At 44.9% G+C, this 21399-nt stretch overlaps 1 protein-coding gene and 1 pseudogene across 1 annotated transcript in view; both read right to left on the bottom strand.

Moving 5' to 3' along the window:
* PINK1 (PTEN induced kinase 1) overlaps nucleotides 1-17555 on the bottom strand; it is a 32413-nt gene extending 14858 nt beyond the window's left edge. The window contains exons 1-5 of the mRNA XM_039854812.1: nucleotides 17531-17555; nucleotides 16299-16410; nucleotides 15074-15093; nucleotides 14391-14428; nucleotides 3636-3641 (exon numbers count right to left, since the gene is read on the bottom strand). Coding sequence (XP_039710746.1) covers nucleotides 3636-3641; nucleotides 14391-14428; nucleotides 15074-15093; nucleotides 16299-16410; nucleotides 17531-17555 — 201 coding nt within the window. The remainder of the gene's footprint in view (nucleotides 1-3635; nucleotides 3642-14390; nucleotides 14429-15073; nucleotides 15094-16298; nucleotides 16411-17530) is intronic.
* Nucleotides 17556-20226: 2671 nt separating this feature from the next.
* Nucleotides 20227-20451, bottom strand: LOC120596462 (uncharacterized; annotated as a pseudogene).
* Nucleotides 20452-21399: the final 948 nt, after the last annotated feature.

Here is a 21399-nt window from a genome sequence, read left to right as displayed (position 1 = left end):
TTGTCTTTTTTTTTTTTTAAGTGAGAATCTTCAAATATATATAAAAATAGAATGGTATAGTGAACCTGATGTACTCATTAACCAGCTTCAAAAATTATCAACAAATAGTCATATTACTCACTTATACTGTTAAAGAAAAACTCCACAGGCCCAAAATGGTGTCACTCACGCTAAAAGCCCATGTTACCAATCCCTGATCTAATTGCAGTTTCGGCCTCTCCCAGAAACAATCAATATGGCATTTTTCTGGTCAAGACCCAGTACAGTAATCTGTCACATAGGCCCCTCCATAGAGGTAATCTACATAATAAAAATCCTTTCCCTTCTCGTAGAAGAAATGTCCCTGCCCCAAAATAATCCTTTCTTTTCTTTCATTTATAGCTCCCTTGCCCCTCTTTGCTTCCTGTAAAAACTTTCTATTTTGTACAACTTCTGGGAGCACCCTTCTAATTGCTAGATAGGATCCGCCTGATTCAAGGATCAATAAATAAAGTCAATTAGATCTTCAAATTTACTCCATTGAATTTTGTTTTTTAACAATACATTTCAAAAAACAATACCTTTCTACTACCCCCTGTTACTTTAAAGCAAATCCCAGACATCACATTATTTCATTTATAAATACTTCAGTTTCTAGTATCTATCTCTAAGAGATAAGAACTATTTTAAAAAACTTATCATCCCTGAAAAGATCAACATTAATTCCATAATATTTACTATCTAATTGATACTCGGTTTCATATTTCTTCCTCCTTAAATACGAAGTCAAGGGACATGTAGATGTTAGCTGCTGCTGGAGGGAGTCTTCAAGCATCTGACGAGTTCTGGCCTCAGGCTTTCTTGGTCATGGAGTGGACCCCTCGCTAGGGACATGCGGACAACTGATTTGACGATTGTTGTTGATGTTGTTGTCGGTATTGTTGTTGTTGGTGCGCGCTGGTTGCTCTGTGGTGGGGTAGGACGCTGTGACTGATCATGTTATTTGGAGATGTGAAATGAATACTAACCAATTTGTTGCGCAATCGGGCGTTTTATTGCGGTGGCTGCCCGCATTCATTGTCTTTGCAACTAAGCGCATGTACTGAGGAAATCGGAATGATCTTGCCAGACCCCTCGAGGTGGTCAGCCACTGCACCAGGCAACGGGGGAGGGCTGGACCCCTCGTTGTTATCTTTGTTCCACAAATATCGTCTCTACTTTTCTTTGAAATGTTAATTGTTAAGGTCCTGTTGCACCCGCTCAATGTGTAAAAGGGTAATGATATATTTCGGCACTTTTATCAAATTCAAATTTCCTCCATTTGCTTTCTCCTACCCCATAATCTACTACCAACAAGATTTCGTGTAACTCTCCTTAAAATTATCACTCTGAGTTCTGCAATGTTATAAAACAGGCTGCCACCACTGCCATTCTTTTAGACGATCTCGTTGAGTTTTGGCTGACGTGGATCGGTTGACTCTGATAATCATCAAAGGTCTCTGGACACGGATCAACTTTCTGCATGTTGTTCCCTGGAATGAGAATCGGATGATGATGGCACCCTTTCTGATTCAGGAATTATAATTTAGGTTGCTCTGTTGAGTCGAATGATGAGGAGGGGTCTGGAGGCTTCGGATCCGACCTGAACTCATATCTGCTTCTTCCTGGGAGGGCACCAGTTGAGACAAGGGTCTGACCCCAAAATTTAAATCTACTCATCAGCTATATGTCATTATCAGTACAACTCTTTAACGTTTACTGAGAGGGAACAGGGGTTTTCTGAGATCTTTAGTTTTAACTACAAGGATTTTCCTTACTCTCCTTGGAATGTAACATTTTACCTTGAGGTTCGCGATGAGACGACACAGCTGGTAAGACATATTCACTAAAGGAACATCGTATTGGTTGTTTTGAGTTAAAGAGTGCATTTGTTACCAGCCTTTGGATTTAGTACCCTAAGCCAGACCTGTGATGCTTAACCCACCCACCTGCAGAAAGGAAATCTCTGATAGATGTCAATTAGCCCTTCATTGCAGGCTGTGTAGTTTCTTGTTCAACAGAGAGCACCGTACTTCCAGTCAAGATGGTGCTGGACTGGTTTACTTCTCTTTCTGGAGAAAAATCTAAGTTGCTTTGACAGATCTAAACAAAGCACAGCATGAAGCTGGATTCTTCACCAGCTGTCTGGATAGACAGGACAAGCAAGTGGATTTCTTTCTGCACAGAAAGGCTTCCAGTAGGAATTTCAGGGGTTCCGTGTTCTCCTTCCTCGGGTCAGAAGTAAAACCTTATCATGGAGGAGCACCGGGTACCTATCTTACGGATCATGGTCCTGATTCCTTTTGTCCCTCTCTGTTCTCGGAGAGAGAAAATTCTTTCCATGGTGGCACCAAGTCTCAGGTCTTAGGGGATGGTCCTCAGGTTCTCTCATGACATCTTCTGTTTCTTTAGAGGCATCCCAAGGAGGAGAAGTCGGGGAAATGATATATGGTTTTCTGCTAGGATATGTTTATACTGCAGACTTACTATTCTGCTGGAGAATCTCACATTCTCAGAACATTATTAAACATCACTACGTACCAAGCAGGTGTCGATAGGCTCAGCCACAAGTATTAGAGAGTAGAGGGTGGTTGTTGGAAAGACCACAGGGGTTTTTTCTGCTGTACGTTCTGCTCTGTGGGCGCCCTTCTGTCCTCCAGGCAGCAAGACTATGTAGTTTGGTGGAGTACATAATATTTCTAAGAAGCATCATTTAACCTTCCCCCAAAGGACACGGGGGTGGGGGGAGATGATGCTAATGTTAAAAATGGAAAAAGACAAGACAAGACCAAAAAAAAATATCGAGGGCTATTTGACCTTTCTGTTTTTCTGGATGGTGTCCTCTGGCACCATTCCAATGCTCTTTGTCTCCTCTTGGCAGGAGACAGACAAATTTTCCCGGGGCAGCAACATCCTTTATCCACAGCCCATTTCAGAAATGCTATCTCTAAATTGCCAGCAGAGGTGGAAGGAGCTTTTGCTAAAACTGTCGACAGAGCAAAGCTGCTGGCAGATTAAAATCCAGCCACTTGAAACTCCTGGGCTGTAGTTTTTGGAGGTTAGAATCGGACAAAGGTGGGCAGAGAGTGAGATTTCACTGGGAAGAGGTGCCTGGACAAGATGGATGAAAACATGGCAGTGGTGGTTTGGGGAAATGTTGTGTTGTTGAAAAATTCAGACAATCTGTGGCTCGTGCAGTCCCATAAATCTGCTGCCCTGCAGTGATTATTTAAAGTAAAAATATGGCTATGTCACCTGCTGTATAAAGTCCTTTATAGGCTCTCTGTTCCTGCCCACTGACCTCAGGAAAAACCTAAGCTCCTTAGTTTGGCACAGAACATCCTTCACTATGTGGCCCTAGCATCTTTCTCTTTGTCCCCTTTCCTTACCTTTACGGTCCAGCAATACTGAATTACTTGCAGTTGTCCCAAGCATCATGCTGATCCCCCTGTTGACTTAATTGATTTACCTCTTGAAAGAATCCCCATTCATAACTGAGGTCACCTCCTCCAGGAAGCCTTCTTTGACTTTTCCTAGACTGGACTAGATGCCTTTTCTCTGTCTTTCCCTCTAAACTGTGAGTTCTGTAAGGACAGGGATGGTGATTTTTAACCTTAGATCTCCTAGCTGCCAGCAGAGGGCCTCCTAGATCTCCAGTGCTTGTTTGAGAGCCGACTGGGAACACATACCCTCAGTGGGCAGGCTCATTCCCACAAGGGAAGAGAGGAAGGGGCTGGGCTATCATTTTAAACCCCCAATTACGTGTCTCACTCCTCCTTCCCAGCAGGACCGTAGGAATGTCGAAAAGCTCACCTCCTACTCTCAACAGAATCACCTCCTTCATTTGTGCTCTAGAATCTATACTACATTATTGATAAATGAATTTCCTTTCTGTGGCTTCTTTTTATTCCCTTTCTTTTTTTTTGTAATTAAAAATTCCTTTCAATAAAAGTAATATGTACACATGATTTAAAAAACACTAACTATAGATAGATGATAGATAGTTGATAGATAAGATAGATAGATGATAGATTGGCTCATCACGAAAAGCGACAACCTCTTGTTCTTTTTCTAAGCCCAGAGGCAAAAATATTTTACTTTTTAAGCTACTTCTTCTATGATTTCCTTCAGATCTCTAATATCTCTTGATCTGGCAGACTGAGCTTTAAGGCACAAAGCTGACTTACCACCACCCCTCCCTCCCCCAACCTGGAACTAATGGCTGCCTTTGAAAATAAGGTCATCTCCTTAAAGGACTAATCCGACCTCCTTCTTCTGGTCCTCCTAACACCCTTACCTACATTTCTGGTTTTTTTGTTTTTTTTTTTACTTTTTCTTGTCCGTGTGCATTTTCAATATCTACTTCTTTAGAAGGCCTGCCCCCTGCATTCCCTTGACTATGGGTGAGACCTTAGTGACTTGCTTCTAAGCAATAGAATTTGTTCAAAGTGATGGACTGTCACCTTCATGGTTAGGTTATGAAGGAAAGACTCTGGCTTCTGTCTTGCTCGCCCTCTCTCACTCTCTTGCTCATTCCTTTGGAGAGAAGCCAGCTGCTGTGTTGTAAACTGCCCCGTGGAAAGGCGCAGGTAGCAAAAACTGTAGCGTGATGGCAGTGGCCCTCAATCCTGCAAAAACCATGCGAGTGAGCTTCGAAGTGGATCCTTCTCCAGCCGAGCTTTTGGATGAGACAGCAGTGCCAGCTGACACCTTGCCTGCAGCCTTGTATGAGACCTTGAGCCAGACGACCCAGCTCTGCTCAGATCCCTGACCTACAGAAACTGTGAGATAATAAATTTTTGTTGTCCCAAGCTGCTAAATTTTGGCATAATTTGTTATACAGCAATAGATAACTAATGCAATCATTACACCATATTTTTTTTCTGTTCAGTCATCGAGTTTTTAATCCCCCCACCTTCTCCTTTTCCTTCTTATACCCTCAAAAACTAACAGACTGCATGTTTCTTCCGTGCCTGTTTCTGTGCTCATTTAATCATGTACAAAATATTATGTGTGCATGAGACTTTTTAGGCCATTCCGTTATTTATTCTTGAACAGCATCTTCTGGCTTCATTTCGGACACAGGCACCCAAAATACCGCTAGTGTCTGTCAATTATAGTCATGCCCTCCTCTCTGCCAAAAGGAAATCATCAAGAATCTTGAGATTCAGCTGGCGAGAGCAGCAGAAATACATATACGTATTTCTATTTATTTCCACGAGAATCTGGGACTCGGGTCGAGGGTCCTGAAAAACACAGACAGCTCTGAAGAGTGAAGCGTGTGCTGCTCTGAAATCACATGTCCTCGGAGGAGCAGGATTGCAAAGTGACAGTGCTTTCACTCTAAGCAAACATCCCAGCCTCTCTCCAGCCAAATGAGTGTCGCTCTTCCAAGCAGACGTTTTGCAAATAACTTCTGCAATCCTTCTTTGCGAATTGCCTTCCCCAGTCCGTTTCCACGAAGTATAAGAACACTGGGTTTAGTCTTTTTAGGCAGCCCCCCTTCTTTGCCCACCTCCCCCAGCCCCGTTCTCTGATCTTCTCCTGCCCTGGCTAGACCATCCCCTCCTCAGGGCTGCCTTGCCCATTCTCATGCAAGCTCCTCTTCTCCTGCTACTCGCTCCCAGAGCACTTTCTTCCCCTTGAGTGACACTTGTTCTGAAGTCTAGAATCATTTAGATCTCATTTCCCACAGGTGAGGGCAGGAATTATCTTATTCACTGCTGCAGCCCCAGGGTTCGACCCCAGGCCTAGAGCATGTGGGTACTCTATAAATCATTGTTAAATGAACGAATAGATTGGCTGTAAAAGACTGCTACCTGTTTGCAAAACTCGAATCCACCCTCAAAAGACCAAAATTTGTCATCCTTAGTAAAAGTTACAGCTGATATGTATCAAGAGCTTACTGAGGGTCCAACATGGGGCTCTTAATAGTGCATTATTTCATTCAATCCGCACAGCAATTTTATGGGGGTAGATACCATCATCCCTGTTTCACAGAGGAGGACATTAGGTCTCAGGGTAATGAAATCACTTGCCCAAAGCCACACAGTTTGGTGACTGTCCAACACCGAAGTTCAAACCTTTAAGCATTATGTGATACCATTTTTTCCTTGTTAAATTAAAAAAAAAAAGTTTTAGAAATTAAAAAAATACAGATATGTACAAAGAAAAAAATCACCAATCCGGATCCCCATCAAGCAGAATTTCAACTGACGCTAACATCTTGGCCTATTTAATTTCAGCATTCTCTCCTTTTTTTCTTGTCTCCACTCACCCAGTGTTGAGAACATTCAGGAGAGCGTGCTGAAGAGCCCAAAGCCATTTCCAAAGTCGGAGCGGAGTGTTGCATCATGCAGTGATGTTGGAACTACTTTCCTGTCTCTCAAGATGGCAGCAGGTGGGTCTGTGCTGTGGAGCAGCCAGTCTCACCTGATAGCAACACCTGCAGATGCTCTGGATCTGAGTGGAAAGAACTCTCAGGGAATGGGGATACTTCCTGTGCTCCCAGCAACTTGCTTGCCTAGGAAAGAGGAAGCCTATGCTCTATTCTTACCCGAGCTGGAGGCTGGCCCCAAGGCCAACTCTTCCAGGGAGGACACCCAGACCTGTCACCCCCTTTTTAAAGGGCCTGTCTGGCCTCTTCCTTCCTGAGTTCTCACCATCTTAATTGTGTGTGTGTGTGTGTGTGTGTGTGTGTGTGTGTTTCAATCAGTGCACCAATGAAACAGTCCCCTCCCTGGCCCCGCCTCATACCCCAGAAGGTGGCATGGCCCCCACTTTGCCCACCTTGCATTTGGAACCCGCCTGGATCAGTGCGTTTTTAAGTTCATTACAGCTGTTTACAGCTCTCTCTCCCTGCCAGACTTAAAGTTCCTCAAGGGCAGAGATTATTTCTTACACATTTTTCTCTCTGCCATAAAATGACACTCAGGTAAATAAAGGCAGCCAGACATCAGCTGTGGGAGAGTGGAAAAAACACTTGGAATCAGACAGACCTGGTTCAAATTCCAGGCTGCCACATATTAGCTGTGTAACTTTGGGCAAGTGACTCAACTTCTCTGAGCTTCGATTTGCTGATTGGTAAAGTGAGGGCAATATGCTCTGTGCTTGATAAATGAGAACTCAATGGGTTCATACATGTTAAACACCTTGGCATAGCGCATGGCAAAAAGCATGCACTGTCTCTAGACCTTGGTGGAGTTATGAGACCTGGATTCGGTCTGAGCTTTGCCATAGTCCTAGTGCAAGTTATCTAACCTCTCAGAAACCTCTAAGAAGGGGGAGCCCAAAACAGATGCTAGAAATGGCCACTGGCAGTCACATCCAGCCCCAGGAGACCTCTCATCTAGATAACACAGGAGTAAGTAGACTAAAACTTTCTCTCTCCACACTGATGGGTCCACAGTGCTCAGGGCCCATTTTCCCTCCCATCGGAAAGCATCCAGGGCTTTCTACAAAGACAAATCACCTGTCCTTCCTAGAAGCTGTGAGCAACGACAGAGACAAAGCAGAACGTGCTCTACTCAGTCAGGATGTTCAATGATGTTTACAATCGGAAAAGTTGCTCAGAACAGGATAGAACCTCGGGAAGGCTAATGGGGAAGCAGTCCAGACTTGGCTGGAATTTTAAAGGGGCCCGCAGGGAGGCAAGGGAAGACAAGGTGGGTTGCAAGGAGGGGCTCTGGCCCAGGTCGGAGTGAAACTCTTTATCACTTCAATAGAAGACCACAGTGCTTGAGTATAATTTGGAAAAGTCATCTCTGCCCAGCCCCTGTGGGGTTGGGGACCATTTGGCAGGTGATCCCTCGGTCTGTGAGAATGTCTTCAGGCAACTGTCCTGTGGGAACAAACCCAGGCCCTCCCAGGTGGTAGGCGTTCTCCATCCTTCACTAGATCTTCTGCAGGGCCTCGGGCCCAAAGGAGGCAGGCAGCAGCTCCTGGACTGTCTTGACAACATAGGTGCCATCCAGCTTGGTCATGTACACAGCAAAGTTGGTGCCAAACTGGAAAAGAGGCAAAGCTAGCGTGAGGGAGGCGGTGTGGCTGAAGGGTTAGGACTGGCATGGGTTTGAGTCTGGCTCTATCTCTTCCTGTCTTTGTGCCTCTGTTTTCTCATCTGTAAATGGGAATTACAAGCGTGCCTCGCTCACGGGGCTTAAGGAAGGAGCCAAAGAAAGATAGCGTATGGTGGGACTGCAAATTGGTACAGCCATATGGAAAACAGTATGGAGGTTCCTAAAAAAACTAAGACTTGATCTACCATATGATCCAGCTATCCCTCTACTGGGTATTTACCCTAAAGACTTGAAAACTCATATCCAAAAAGATATTTGCGCACCGATGTTCATAGCAGCATTATTCACAGTGGCCAGGACGTGGAAGCAACTGAAGTGTCCTACGATAGATGATTGGATAAAGAAGCTGTGGTACATACATACAATGGAATATTACTCAGCCGTAAGAAGAGAGGAAATACTGCCATTTGTGACAACATGGATGGACCTCAAGATAATCATGCTAAGTGAAATAAGCCAGACAGAAAAAGTTGAAAAGCACATGATATCACTTATATGTGGGATATAAACCTAAAAGCAACAAATGAACAGGACAAATAAAAAGAGACTCATGCACAGGGATAATAGACTAGTGGTTACCAAAGGGGAGGGAGGAGGTAGATGGGGCAAAAGAGGTTAACTATATGGTGACAGAAAGAAACCTAACTATGGGGGGTGAACACACAATGTAAATATATATATGCCTTACTGTTAAAATGCACAGCTGAAACTTATTGGATTTTGTTAACCAATGTCACCATAATAAATAAATAAGTAAATAAATTTTAAAAATTAAAAAAAAAGATACCATATTACACAGTTAGCACAGTGCTTGGCACATTGTTGATGGACAATAAATGCTCCATTCTGTAAAAGGACTCACCCAGGCATTTATAAGAACAATATCCAACCCCTGAGGCAGGTCCAAGGCCCTATAAGGAAACCACATCAGGATCCCTTATAGGGCCTAGGGCAGCCTCCTCCTGCTCTGACAAAAAACAACCTGTATCTGCTTCCCTCGCAGCGTCTTGTTTACTACTCACGACCAGGAGAAGTTGCATGCCTGTCTTCTTACACACCAACTGCACGTGCATGATTTCACTGTCTACCCTTTGAGGTAGATGCTGTTATAATCCCCATTTTTATGATGAATAAACAGGCTTATCAGGGTAATGTCAGCAAAGCAGAATTTTAGCCCAGACCTCTGCCTCTTTCTCTTACACTATCAGGAGCTGCCTTGGGCAAATGACTGACCTCTTTGAGTCTCTTGATCTTGAAACGGTTTGAGAGTCGGATGTGCTAGGCAGGAAGACAGGTGGAGAGTTAAATTGGCTGTGGCATAATGGAAAGAGTCCTGTAGTTGGAGTCAACAAACAGAGACTCTACCTGGCCAGGTGCTGTGAGAATTAGAGCCGATAGGTATAAAGCACCTGTACGCATTGTCTGTCATATTGTAAATACTCAATTAATGGGGGCCATTCCTATTGACTGCTAGCGGTTGCTCATAAACGCTCAGGTTTGCAGTGTGTTGTTCTTCCGTGCTTCTGTCTGAATCACAGAGTTATTACCAGGCACAGTTGGTCTTCTGGCTTTTTTAAATTAATGATTTAAGGAGGGATGTCTTTCTGCTCGCAAGCTCTGCCTGAGGGTATGGATGAAAGTAGAGCGGAGGCGAATTTAAGGGCCAGGTCCCTGGCCCCCAAGCTTCATCTCTTATTATTAGCATTTTGCTTTCAGCTTTGCCTCTCCCTCCTCCATATTTTAATTTGCCTTCTCTGTTTGCCAATATCTAATCTGTCTGGAGAGAACAGCAATGAGCAATTACAAGTTGGGCCTTGGGAGCCAGGGAGCTGGCATCCTGATGTGGTTTCCTTATAGGGCCTTGGACCTGCTGTGGAGCTGGGCGGTCATTCCTGTCCCTCTCAAGTGAGATGAAGTCCATATTGTGAATTCAGTGCCTTCATGGTGGCATTTTTCATCTGGATTTGGGAAATGAGTTCTGGTAATTGTCAAGTGTGCCACCCTGGCAAAAAGATAGAGGTGCTTGCATGTTCGACAGATGCTTTGAAACCCCAAGGCCAAAAGCAAAAATGGAACAACGTCTTCTCCCCCTACATTTAAACAACCCCAATGGCAGAAGCCCCTAATGGACGAGCAGCTCCCATTCTGCAAAGCGCTGTTATGTCTCCTCCATAGCTGAAAAGAATTTGTCTGATTTATAGAAGCATAAAGGCAGGGTGGCAGCTGTGATAAGCATGGGTTTTGCAGTCAGCCTGAACTGGCCCTGGATGCCAGCTCACCACTGACTGGCTACTGTCCCTCAGTAGGTCATTACATTTCTCCTGCTGTCTAGGGCCGAAGCAACCATAGACAATACTGAATGAAGGAATGAGTGTGGCTGCATGCCAGTAAAACTTTATTTAGAATAAATAGCTGCAGGCTGGATTTGCCAGTGGGCTATTGTTTGTTGACCTCTCAACCTGATCTAGAATATGACCTACTACCCCTGTAACCCTTCCTTCCTGTATGCCTGCTCCTTTAATCATTAAGCCTTAGGACGTAAGATTTATGGAGACTCAGGTCTATAGTCAGGGGGACAATAAATTACAGGTGCACCAAGGATAACATCTTAGCTTTAGGTATGTTTCAGCCCCAAGTCCATTGAGGCAGAACAACAACCCCACTGGTCATGGGACCAGATGGGAGCAGACGAGTCAGCGCCAGGCTGATTCCAGAACTGAGCACGATGACCAATGACCCCCAACTCCCTTAGTTTCCATGATGACTGATTTTCCCTATATGATCTGTACTCCCGAGACACCCGAGGAGCCAGGTTGGTGACAGCATTAGCTCACCTGTGTCTCCGGGACTTGTGACTCCCTAAAATAAATCCCTACTTTCTTTGCTGTAAGCCTCTATGTATCTGTCTGACTCGCAAAGGGACCCCTTTTGTTCGGATTACACCCTTCCTGTCACTCATGACTCCTTTTTCTGTATTCTTTTCTTCACAGCCCTCCTCACTCTCAGAAACTCTGTTTGTTTATTTTGCTCCTTGTTTATTGTCTGTCTTCTGCACTAGACTACAAACTCTGCGAGGGCAGTGCTGTCTCCCAGAGCCAGGTCAGTGCCTACTGAGCAAGCAGTAGACACTGAGTGAAGAGACACTCGGTCAGTATTTGCTGAGTGAAAAAATAATTTCCAGTGATTCATGCAAACTTGGGAAGGCCTTTGAAGCCAGCCAACCCAGCAAACAAGACAGCAGCTGTGTCTTCTGGCTGGCAGCTTGGTGTTGCTTCCACAGCCTGGGGAAAGCAGCGAGACATCAGGCTTATATTCCAGAAAGAAAGAGAAGCTGCTTACCTCTCTCATGACTTGCCTGCAGGCTCCACATGGTGAGATAAAATCATCTTGTAAGTCACTGGGGAAGCAGAGAATCAAACATGGATCAGTTTTCCCCAGAAGCATAACAATTGCTAAAATTCAGTCCCTTGAGTCTTGTCCCCTCCACATTAAGTCAAACCCTGCTAGGCAGTTCTTGATTCACAGATGGGCTCTGTGTCCTAGAGGCTGAAAAGCAGGACTTGGTGGCTTTCCATACTTGCAAGAGGCAAGGCCATAGGCAGGACCATTATTTTCACTGGTGTGTTCAATAGGTAAGTGTTTAGTAAGCACTTACTGCCACCCACACTCCAGGGACAAAAAAGTTAAGGAGAATTTGTCTCTGGTTTTCGAGAGATTGCTCAGCCCAGTGGGTGACATGGAAAATTTGAACAAAATGCAGAAGAAGGCGACATTTGGCCTGATTCTTGGAGAAAGTATAGAGTTCATAAGTTACCATTAGTGAGCACCTACTACGCTCTCTACCACGCACTTGACATACATTATTTCATTTAATTCTCAGTATAAGCCGAGTGTCAGAATGATCATTTTACCTGTGAGGAAGCAGTTTCAGTGAGATGAAGTAACAGAGGTGCTATTCTGAAACCCTGGGTTGTTTTTTTTTTTTTTTTTGTATTGCAGACAAAGGAAACAGTATGTACAAAGGCCCTGAGGCATGAAAGAATAAAATGCATGTGAGTCCAAGAGAAAACTGGGCTCCTTGCATCTGAGAACATCTGGAGAGGAGAAGCTCACAGCCAAGGAGTTGTCTCTGAGAATTAAGGCACCTACAGGCCATCCTCCAGCTCTGAACAGGACAAAAGACAGTGCTTAAAGAAAGTGGATATAACTGTAGGAACCTCCAAGCCTGCTGGAGCCCCACAGGTTAGGCCTGCAGCCACTGCCATCCTTGTTTTCCTAGACCCACAGCTCTGTGTTGTCTCTGGATTGATTACAGGGTTCCAAATATGTTTCTCGGTCAGCTCCTCCTTTTGCTAACTACGGATGACTTTGACCATGTCATTTCAACCCATGCAAAGCTCATTTTCTTTGCCTGTAAAATTGGGGGATTCATGATGTCCATTGTGTAGGACTGCTAGAGGATACAATGAGATAAGGTATGTGAAGGACTTTGTAAACTTTAGAATGCCACAGACATAACGTCATCGCCTACGCTAATTACCAGGCACGTATCTCTTTACATATATAAGCTCTGTCACAATTTTAGTACCCTATCAGATACAGTTTAATTGTATACGATGTACTCTATGTACTTTTTTATATTAATTTATTTTATTATATGCTGTTTAATATATGCCCAGAATATGCCAGGCATCCTGAAAAGCACTTTATATGCATTATTTCATTTTAATCGACGATATTTTTTGAGGCACTATCGGTGCTGGGAATACATCAGTGAACACAAGAGAGTTAAAATTCATTGCACTTAGGAATTTTTGACTAGTGAGGGGAGCCAGACAACCAACCAACCAACCAACCAACCAACCAACCAGCCAGCCAGTAACAAGTGGACACAGAGATAGATGCTATGACTTGAATAAAGCAACTGAGTGGAGAGTGAGTGATGAGTTGCCATTTTATTTAATCCTCATGATAACTCCCTTTTATATGTGGAGATCCAGTTAAGGAAAAGTTCTGCTCCATGGAAAGGTGGATCCTCTCTGAGTACACTCCCAGCTTCAGAACAAATGCCCATGGGAACTTGACGGGGTAGGACCCCTGCCCGGGATGCACACTGAGCCACATTAACCCTCGTGATGACCAGGTGACAAGTGTTGCAGCCAGAGCCTGACATAAGTTCTTGGAGGTTGGACTCTGTTTTTTTTTTTCTCTTCATCCCACACATGTTGACCTAGAGCCTGCTCTATGCGAGGCAGGCATGGGGAAGGAAGAACAAAGACCGATCGGAGAATCCCTGCCTTCAGGGATCTAACCATCTGGAAAGGCAGATAAAATCTGCATGTAAACACCATAACATAGGTAGACTGTGCTCACCGCCATGGGAGAGGTGCTGAGTGAAATTCAGCCTCCGTTCCACAGCCTGTAAGACTCCATATGATCTGGCCCCTGCCAAGCTCACTATTTCCTTTCCCAAACTTGTGACCTTCATGGCCAGCTGTCGGACAAGGGGAACTGCATTAGGGTTTTCAAGGTAGAATTGAGGGGGTGAACATGAATTCCTTAGGAAGTTGGATTTGCTCTAGATTTCAAAATATCATAATATGGCACATCCAGGCAGCACAGCTCTGAGAAGTGGGGGACAGCCTGATGATGATAATGCTCACACTTACATTGCACTACTCTGTGCCAGGCACTGTGCTAAGAACCTCATGTGCAAAACCTCATTTAATCCCCTAACAACCTAATCAGGTAGGGGTTATGTAGGTATTCTCATTATCCATATGTCACAGATCATGAAAGGTCGCATGACCTGCCTAAGGTCGCAGAGCTGGAAAGCCACAGAACCAGGATTTGAACCCAGGATCTGTGGACTCTGTCTTTGGTAGTTTTGCAGCTTGCAAGTATAATAATGATAACATTAAAATAATAGCTTTAACTTATCGCATACTCTGTGCCACGAACTTTGCAACAGCCCAGTGGGGAGGTGTTATTCTCTTCCACTTTGTAGATGAAAAGCCAGGCTCAGATTAATGAAAAATGCACCTGCGGTCGATAGGGGAGCAGGATTTAAGACCAGTTCTCAATAAAAACCAAACCTAGGCTTTTAACCCTTACTCAACATTTCAACAAGAGTTAGAATGAAAAGCTGGGAAGAAGATGCATCCGAGATGTGCTGGGTGCCTCGGGGCATTCCCTCCCTGCTTCCCCACTTCTTGCTTGCGTCTGGCACTGGCGGTTTTCTGCGGTTCGGTTCGTGCTGACCTTGGTCACACAGGCCACACACGCTAATGAGACTTGACAGGCTGGAAACCTATTGACTTTGATGACTACAGCTGGGACCCCAGTGGGACAGGCTTATCTCCCCATTAGCAAAATCTCATGCTGGGCTCTGCACTCTCCATCTCAGAGATCTCGAAGGGGCTCTCTTAGGCTGTTCACACCCGTCAATGTTCACAAGGGAGCTGGCTCTCATTTCAACAAATCACTAATGCAATCGTGACTGCACTTCTGGCTCAAGGATGCTGGTGCAGGCTGAACACTCGAGCAGAGCACTTGAGCGCCGGAAAAAATGCAGCTTTTGTGTAAATAAAGACTTTTTCTAATCATCACTAGCAATACCCAGTCATATTTAAAAGTAGATAATGGCCAAGAGAAAAAGCCTTTCACTGGGAACATTCTAAACAGAGCAAAGGCTACCATGTCATTATCCTTTTGGTGACTTTGGCCTCTTTTCCCCCAGAATATCATTATTTTCTTGGATCGGCTTTCAAATTAAGTTATTCACCCCCTTACTTTATAAAGTGTAATTCACATCTTGATCTCTGCTTATCCACACAAAATGTTCCCAGCACAGCCTCATTTATTTCTCCCAAAGCCAAAGGGAAGCTTTGTCCTCTGTCACAAGAAGTGCTCTGGGAAGCTGGTGCCCTTCTCCATAAGTGCACCCTGGGTTCCGGTTACTCAGGAAAGAAAAAAACCTTCAATAACCTGGTCCACCCTGGGGCCAGAACAAGGCCAAGTTTAGGAGCTTATAAAAGAAATGGGGGCTCATTTCCATCACATGCTCCATCCCCCATCAACCTTGCTGCAGGTCCTTACGTTTCTGTCAGAAAGGTCCTGTGGCTCCACCACAGTGAAGAGGTGACTTAGTCCTGGTACATGACCCATGCAGCCAGATGTCCAAAAGACCAACGCTTGATCAGTCGTGCAGTCTCTTTATGGGTGGGTCAAACATTTCCTATGTTATTTCGCTCGCACCATTAATTTCCCAAGAAAACTCTCTTTCACGGACAATGCAAAGGTCCACACAAGAGCAATTCACCATTATCAGAAGCATAACGGGGTCCAAATTAGAAAAAAGAGGCCCATTCATATGCTCAAATCCCATATGCTCAAAGCCATTGAGTCTGGGTCCAGGACCAACAAGAATTCATTGAGCTCCCTTGGAGGGTACCATGAGGGAACTTGGAAATTTATGCTTAGGGCAGGAAGAGGGTGTTGCTAGGTGCTGTTGTTAAGCCAGAACCTGGGCTGGAATCTGATTAGTTGGAACCATTAACCCGAGTTTACCTGGCTGTCACCCCTCCAGCCTGTCTTTGTATTCTGGTTCTTGACACCAAGAAGTGAGTGATGCCAAGTGCAGGAGTCAGCACACACAATGAGGGATCCCTGCGTCAGCTCAAGGAGAGCAGGGAAGGGTGTTTGCATTTCGAAGTGGAATGAGCCTGGACGTGTCACTCTAGAGATCTGGTTTTGTCCTACCTCTGCCACTAACTCCCAGGAAAGTTGCTCATGTTCTCTGTGTCTCAGCATCTTTGGCTGTAAAACAGGTGTAGTGACCAGGGAGTCTTAGTGGCTAGGTGATTTTTTAGGTCCCTCCAGCTTTAGGTTTCTATGCTGCTTTTCTATGGCATCTTTGAGAGATTCTGCTCTACTTTGCGCTGTTATTTGAACAAGAACACACCTGCCTTTGTCTTAGAGTTGCTGTGGTTGTGGACCTGCTCTGCGGGCTCACCGAGGGCAGAGTCCATTTTTTATTTAACTCCTTATCCTCACACTTAGCCCAGAGTCGTCTACAGTGCCTGGAACATAGGACGTGCAGAATAAACATGTTGGATTGATGAATACATGAATAACAGGTGTGTGGTGGATGTTGGGTGAATAGATGAATGAATATTGCTGTGACCCGGCTTTCCTACTCACCTGGCAATAGCAATTGCGCTGAAATCTTTGTGCCCTTCTGAGACAGCCTTCTGGATAGCAGTCCGTTCAGCACAGATGCCCAGTGGGTAGCAGGCGTTTTCTATGTTACATCCTGAAAGGAGAGAAGGGCCCAGTCACATGCAACAGGAAATGGTTCCAGTAGAACCATTTCCTGTTGCATGTGTTGAGTAAGAGGCTTGCCCTATTCCAGTGCAGGAAGGCACCAGTCACTCCAAAAAGGGGGCAGGGGAGGACAATGTGACCCAAAATATTCGGAAACTATGACTCACTGGTATAGTGGCCTTTCCCAAGAACCTCCCACTTTTATAACTTACCCAATGCCTTGATCTTGAAGCATAGCCTAGGAGCAGGGGCAGGATAATAGGGCAGATTAACTCAGCCTCAACTCCTCAGCAGGTCAAGACCAAGGGGAGATGCTGAGGCTTAAGAAGGTGAGCATAGCCCCCAGCCCTGGATCTAAAAGACAGAAGCCACGGGCTATGGTAGTGTGGATGGGGTGGTAGGTCCTGATTCAAAGATTGGGCCTGTGTATAGTTTTTGTTGCTGGTTACCAGCTATCAATGTTCGACCAAGTTTCTTTGTGAGGTGTGTTGCAAAACAACCTCAAAGTCAACAAATTAACAAACAAAACACTCGCAAGCTTTGCAAAAGGCGTCTGTGATTACACAAGCCTTAAGGCAATCTCCAGTCCTCCAGTGGGAGGTGAGCTGCTCAGGTGGCACAGCTCTTAGTAAAGGAGTCCTCTCCAGTGTCCCTCTCAGGGGTGTCCCTGGGGAATAATGGGGCAAGGTCTATGCCCAGGAGACAAAACATTGGCATAGCCAGGATGGCTAAGAAAGTCCTTATTTCCAGGGAGGTGAGACCATGATGGTCTGGGCTTCCCCCGACCATCGGGATATGTCACTCTTCATACCTTGCTTTTCTCCTTGATGCAGGAATAGTAACTGTTCCCCAGTATTCATTTTCTCCTTCTTTCTTTAAGTGATACAAATGACCCACATTCTAATATGGTGGATCACAAAGCCAGTACCCTGAAGATTATATTTCCCAGACTCCCTTGTAGCATAGTGTTGCCATGTGACTAAGTTTTGGCCAGTGAGGTGTGGCCCAAAGGGAGGTGAGAAACTTCTGAATTGCATTTTTTGTAAGGAGATTGCTTGTCCTTTCCTTCCTATTCTTTCCCCTTCGCAAGCCGAGCTGGGGTGGGACACCTCCGACCATGGGGTTTACTGTCATCGGGACGGAGAAGCAACAAGACAGAAGGAATTCGGAGCAGAGTTGAGTTACCCGTTTGCCCTGGACCGACTGCCTCCTCTGAATTGTTATGTCGAGAGAAAAAGAGATTTCTGTCATGTTCGAGTCATTGTATTTTGGGATTTTTGTTACAGCAGCTTCACCCATACCTAATGCTGAAATTTGAGATGCAGCTTTAACAAAAAAGTCGAAAATATGTGGCCTTGGCTTAGCGGTTGGGCAATGTGAAAGAACTGCAGACGCAGGAAGGCAGAAAGCTGGTGCCCTTCCTGCTCAGCAACAGATTTGTAAATCCCCATGCTGCAATAACCTGGAAGGCAGACCATGTAATCTGCCGCTAGGATTTCTCCACTTGGCAATGAGAATCAGCCCTGTGGCAAAGATCTGATGAAGGGTGCCACCTTCTCACCTGGCCTATTGTTTTGGGTTGTCTCAAGGTAGCCACCACTAAAATGAGGCAGCAAAGAAAGGCCAGGCAGAGAAGCCAGTTATTAAAAAAAAAAAAGGAAGAGTTGGCAGGCTTAAGAACTATGCCCGGAAAGGGTCATTGGGTGTGGTACTCCTGATGAAAGTGATTGAAAGCAAACAGACCACAAAGCTTCTAAGGTTTCGGTAGACTTGGCCAAAGAAGACAAAAATTCGGTTTTCAAAAGCCCGTGATTGCTCAATCCTTAAAGACCCTGGGACCCCAAAACTCGACCCTCAGAAGAGAGCTATATGCTCCCAAGGAGGGCATTCCCTCCAACACCCACTTCGGATGTGTGGCCAAGAATAATGGTCAAGGAAGAAGCTCCCAGAGGGCCACAGGGGTCCAGCGGCAAACACTGATCCCTGTGTTCACTCTCCCGATTGGATCCACTGGAGTTTAGCTGGGCACATGGCTACACAGCTGGAGACTACATTTCCCAGCCTCCCTGGAAGCTTCATATAGTTCTATCATTTAAACCAATGGGACGTGAACACCAAGTGATGAGTGAGACCTCTAGATTACATTTTTATGGGAACATTGCTTGCCCCCGACTTCACCTTTCGCTTTCCCAGGAACATGGATGTGATGGTGTTTGTCAGTTTTGAACATGCAGATTAGGACACCACTCTAGGGATGGCAGGGCATCAAGAGAGAAGGAATCTGAACTACCTTGCCAAGCAGAGTAGAGCAGAACAGTCCATACGCCCCAGACTCCAGCCCACCCCTGGTCTGTTAGGTAAGAGAGAAATAAGCAGCCGTCTGTTCTAGTCACTGTATGTGTATTCGTTTCCTTGTCTTAGTCTGTTCCTGATCTATTACGCTCCCTTTTTCTCAGTCTGAGTCTTCATTGCGATTATGCAGCATTTTGTTCTTTCTACATTCATCAAATTTCCAAATTGTTCGATCGTCATCCCTTCATATATTTTCCTCACTTAATTTTCTGTCTCTTCATTATTTATATTGACAAGTTAGGAAAGGTCAAATTAATCATTCAACCCATTAACCATTATCATGATTCTCAAGATCACAGGCATTCATGTCAAACTGATGGAGAAGAATTGATATCACTAGACAGCCTGCCCCCTAGACCGGGTACCTTGGCTGCAAGTCTGCTGGGGTGAGGGTGAGTGTGTTCACTAACAGTCATATATAGATAGAATGGCTATGTGGTGTTAGGTGGGGACAGGTTTGGAAGTCTACTTTTAGGAAGAAGGGCAGGTGTGTATACTGGGCACCCAAGAGTAGGCTCTAATAATAATAATAACATAGACTATTATTTTGACAATTTAGCATTTCCTCCTCCTTTTTATTTCCCCTAAGGAATGAGCCTTTAGTCATTCCTTAGCATGTAGTTCAAATGGGAGCTGCCATCTTTTCTCACAGGATCCTTTTATTGGTCTAAGGATGAGCACCTGACCCACACTGGGCCAATCAGAGTTCTCTGTGCAGGAACTTCAGCTCCTCTCTAGAACTTGGAGTGTGAGCCTGGACCCCGCTAATGACCTGTTTCCCATTCATTATGGAGGAGACCATTAGGAGACAATGCCTTGGACACTTAGAAGAATGGATGAGAGATGAAAGACGGCCAGAAAAGAGTCTGAGTCTTCATTGTTTCTCCTGGACCCAGCTATAGCCCAACTCTTCCCACAGTTTATAGGGATCGATGCACCCCTTTTTGCCTAAAATAGTTTATATGTATTTCTGTCATTTGCAGCCATACAGAAATCAGTTAATACAGTTGGGATATGGGACAGGGAATGGTCAGGGAGTTGCAACCCTGAAAGGCATGGTTAACATCTATTGAATGCCTACTTTGGCCAAGCATTTTTTCATATTCACAAGTGAGTTACTGTAGCTGGGATAACTGGCCTTATATTGCTCAGCCTCTCAGTTAGCTCAATGAAAGTTAAATGAATAAGCGAATACATCTTTCTTGCTTTCCACCTAATCTCTTCAGCCAGGTTCCTGATGCCCACCTGAAATGACTTCCTTTAAACACACCCTTGCCTGCTCATCCATGCCCACCCCTTCTACCTTTGCTGATCTTTGACCTTGACGCATTTGACTTCCACCTCCTCCAAGTTAGGATCCCTGCCAGCCTTGCTTCCTACTTCCCATTTAGCAGCCCTGACATGTCCCTGACTTAGAGATACTTTCCTTATTAAACATGAGTCACATAAATCTTGGGCTTTGCAAATATGCTGTTAAAGCAAATAACCAGATTGCAGAAGGCCCAGTCTTTCAGGACAATTGCTTGTGTCCACGTTTGATGCTCAGAATGGCCTCATTTAGAGAAATCTTCCTTTATTGTGTCTAAAATTTCAATGGGCCAGTTTGAGAGAGAGAGATTTTTTAAATTGATAAGAACAGATACTACATTTGATCTTAGCCAAAAGGCCGAGAAGCGATGAGAGCACACTCATATACGCCACTGCTCAAACAGAGCTTTGTAGAAAGAGCAACCAGGTTCCATTCTTCCCTGGGACTCTGTGCCCTACTGGCTCCGAGAATTTGGGAAAGGGACTGAACCTCCTTGAGTCTCAGTGTCCTCATTTATAAAATGATAGTGACGGTGCCTTCCTCATAGGCCTCTAGGGAGAATAAGTTGAGATTATGTGTGTAAAGCAATTAGCATAAAGCCTGGCACAGAGTAAAGTGATGAGCAGTTGCTAGCTGCTGTTATTAACTGCATGAAAGTCAAGGCTTCGGTGGTGATAGGCCTGAGCGACTGAGCTCCTTCTCCTACACCAGGTGTCACAGTGACTCCGTTTCTGTCCTTCAGGCACTCTGATATCCTTTCCACGATTACAAGCCTCTACGTAATCTGCTGCCAATCTGCCTACCTCTTGGACCGCATCTCCTTTTGCTCTCCAGGCCCATTGGCTTTTCAGCTGTTCCCCGAGGATGCCAAGTACTCTCTTGCGACAGGGCCTTCACAGTGGTTGTTCCCACTGCCCGGAACTCTCTTGTCTCTATATGCACGTGGTTCTCCCTACTCATGGGTCTCCGCTCAGAGAGGCCTTCCATGACCAGCCTACCTAAAATTGCTTTAGTTTGGAGGTCTGCCTCCAACCCTCTCAATCCATGTACCGTGCTTTAATTTTCTTCCTCGCACTTACCAATTTCCTGAAATAAATATCTTTATTATCTAATTCCCCCATGATAGTGTAAACTTCCTGTGGTCTGGGGCTTCATTTACATTGCCCATTGCAGTATGCTCGGGAGGCCAGTGTTGCTCTCAAGTATTTATCGAATGTGTGGGAGTTCTTCCTTCAGTATTAGATCTCTGAGATACAAAGGAATAACTATTTGGAGCCTCTAGCAAGTTTAAGTGTAATTTCCCAGTCTTGTTTAAAA

This window comes from Pteropus medius, unplaced genomic scaffold (assembly GCF_902729225.1).
Source record: "Pteropus medius unplaced genomic scaffold, Ma_sr-lr_union100, whole genome shotgun sequence".
In the NCBI taxonomy this organism is placed as follows: Eukaryota; Metazoa; Chordata; class Mammalia; order Chiroptera; family Pteropodidae; genus Pteropus; species Pteropus medius.
Note: the sequence above shows the minus strand (reverse complement) of the source record. Positions and strands in the feature narration are given on the sequence as shown.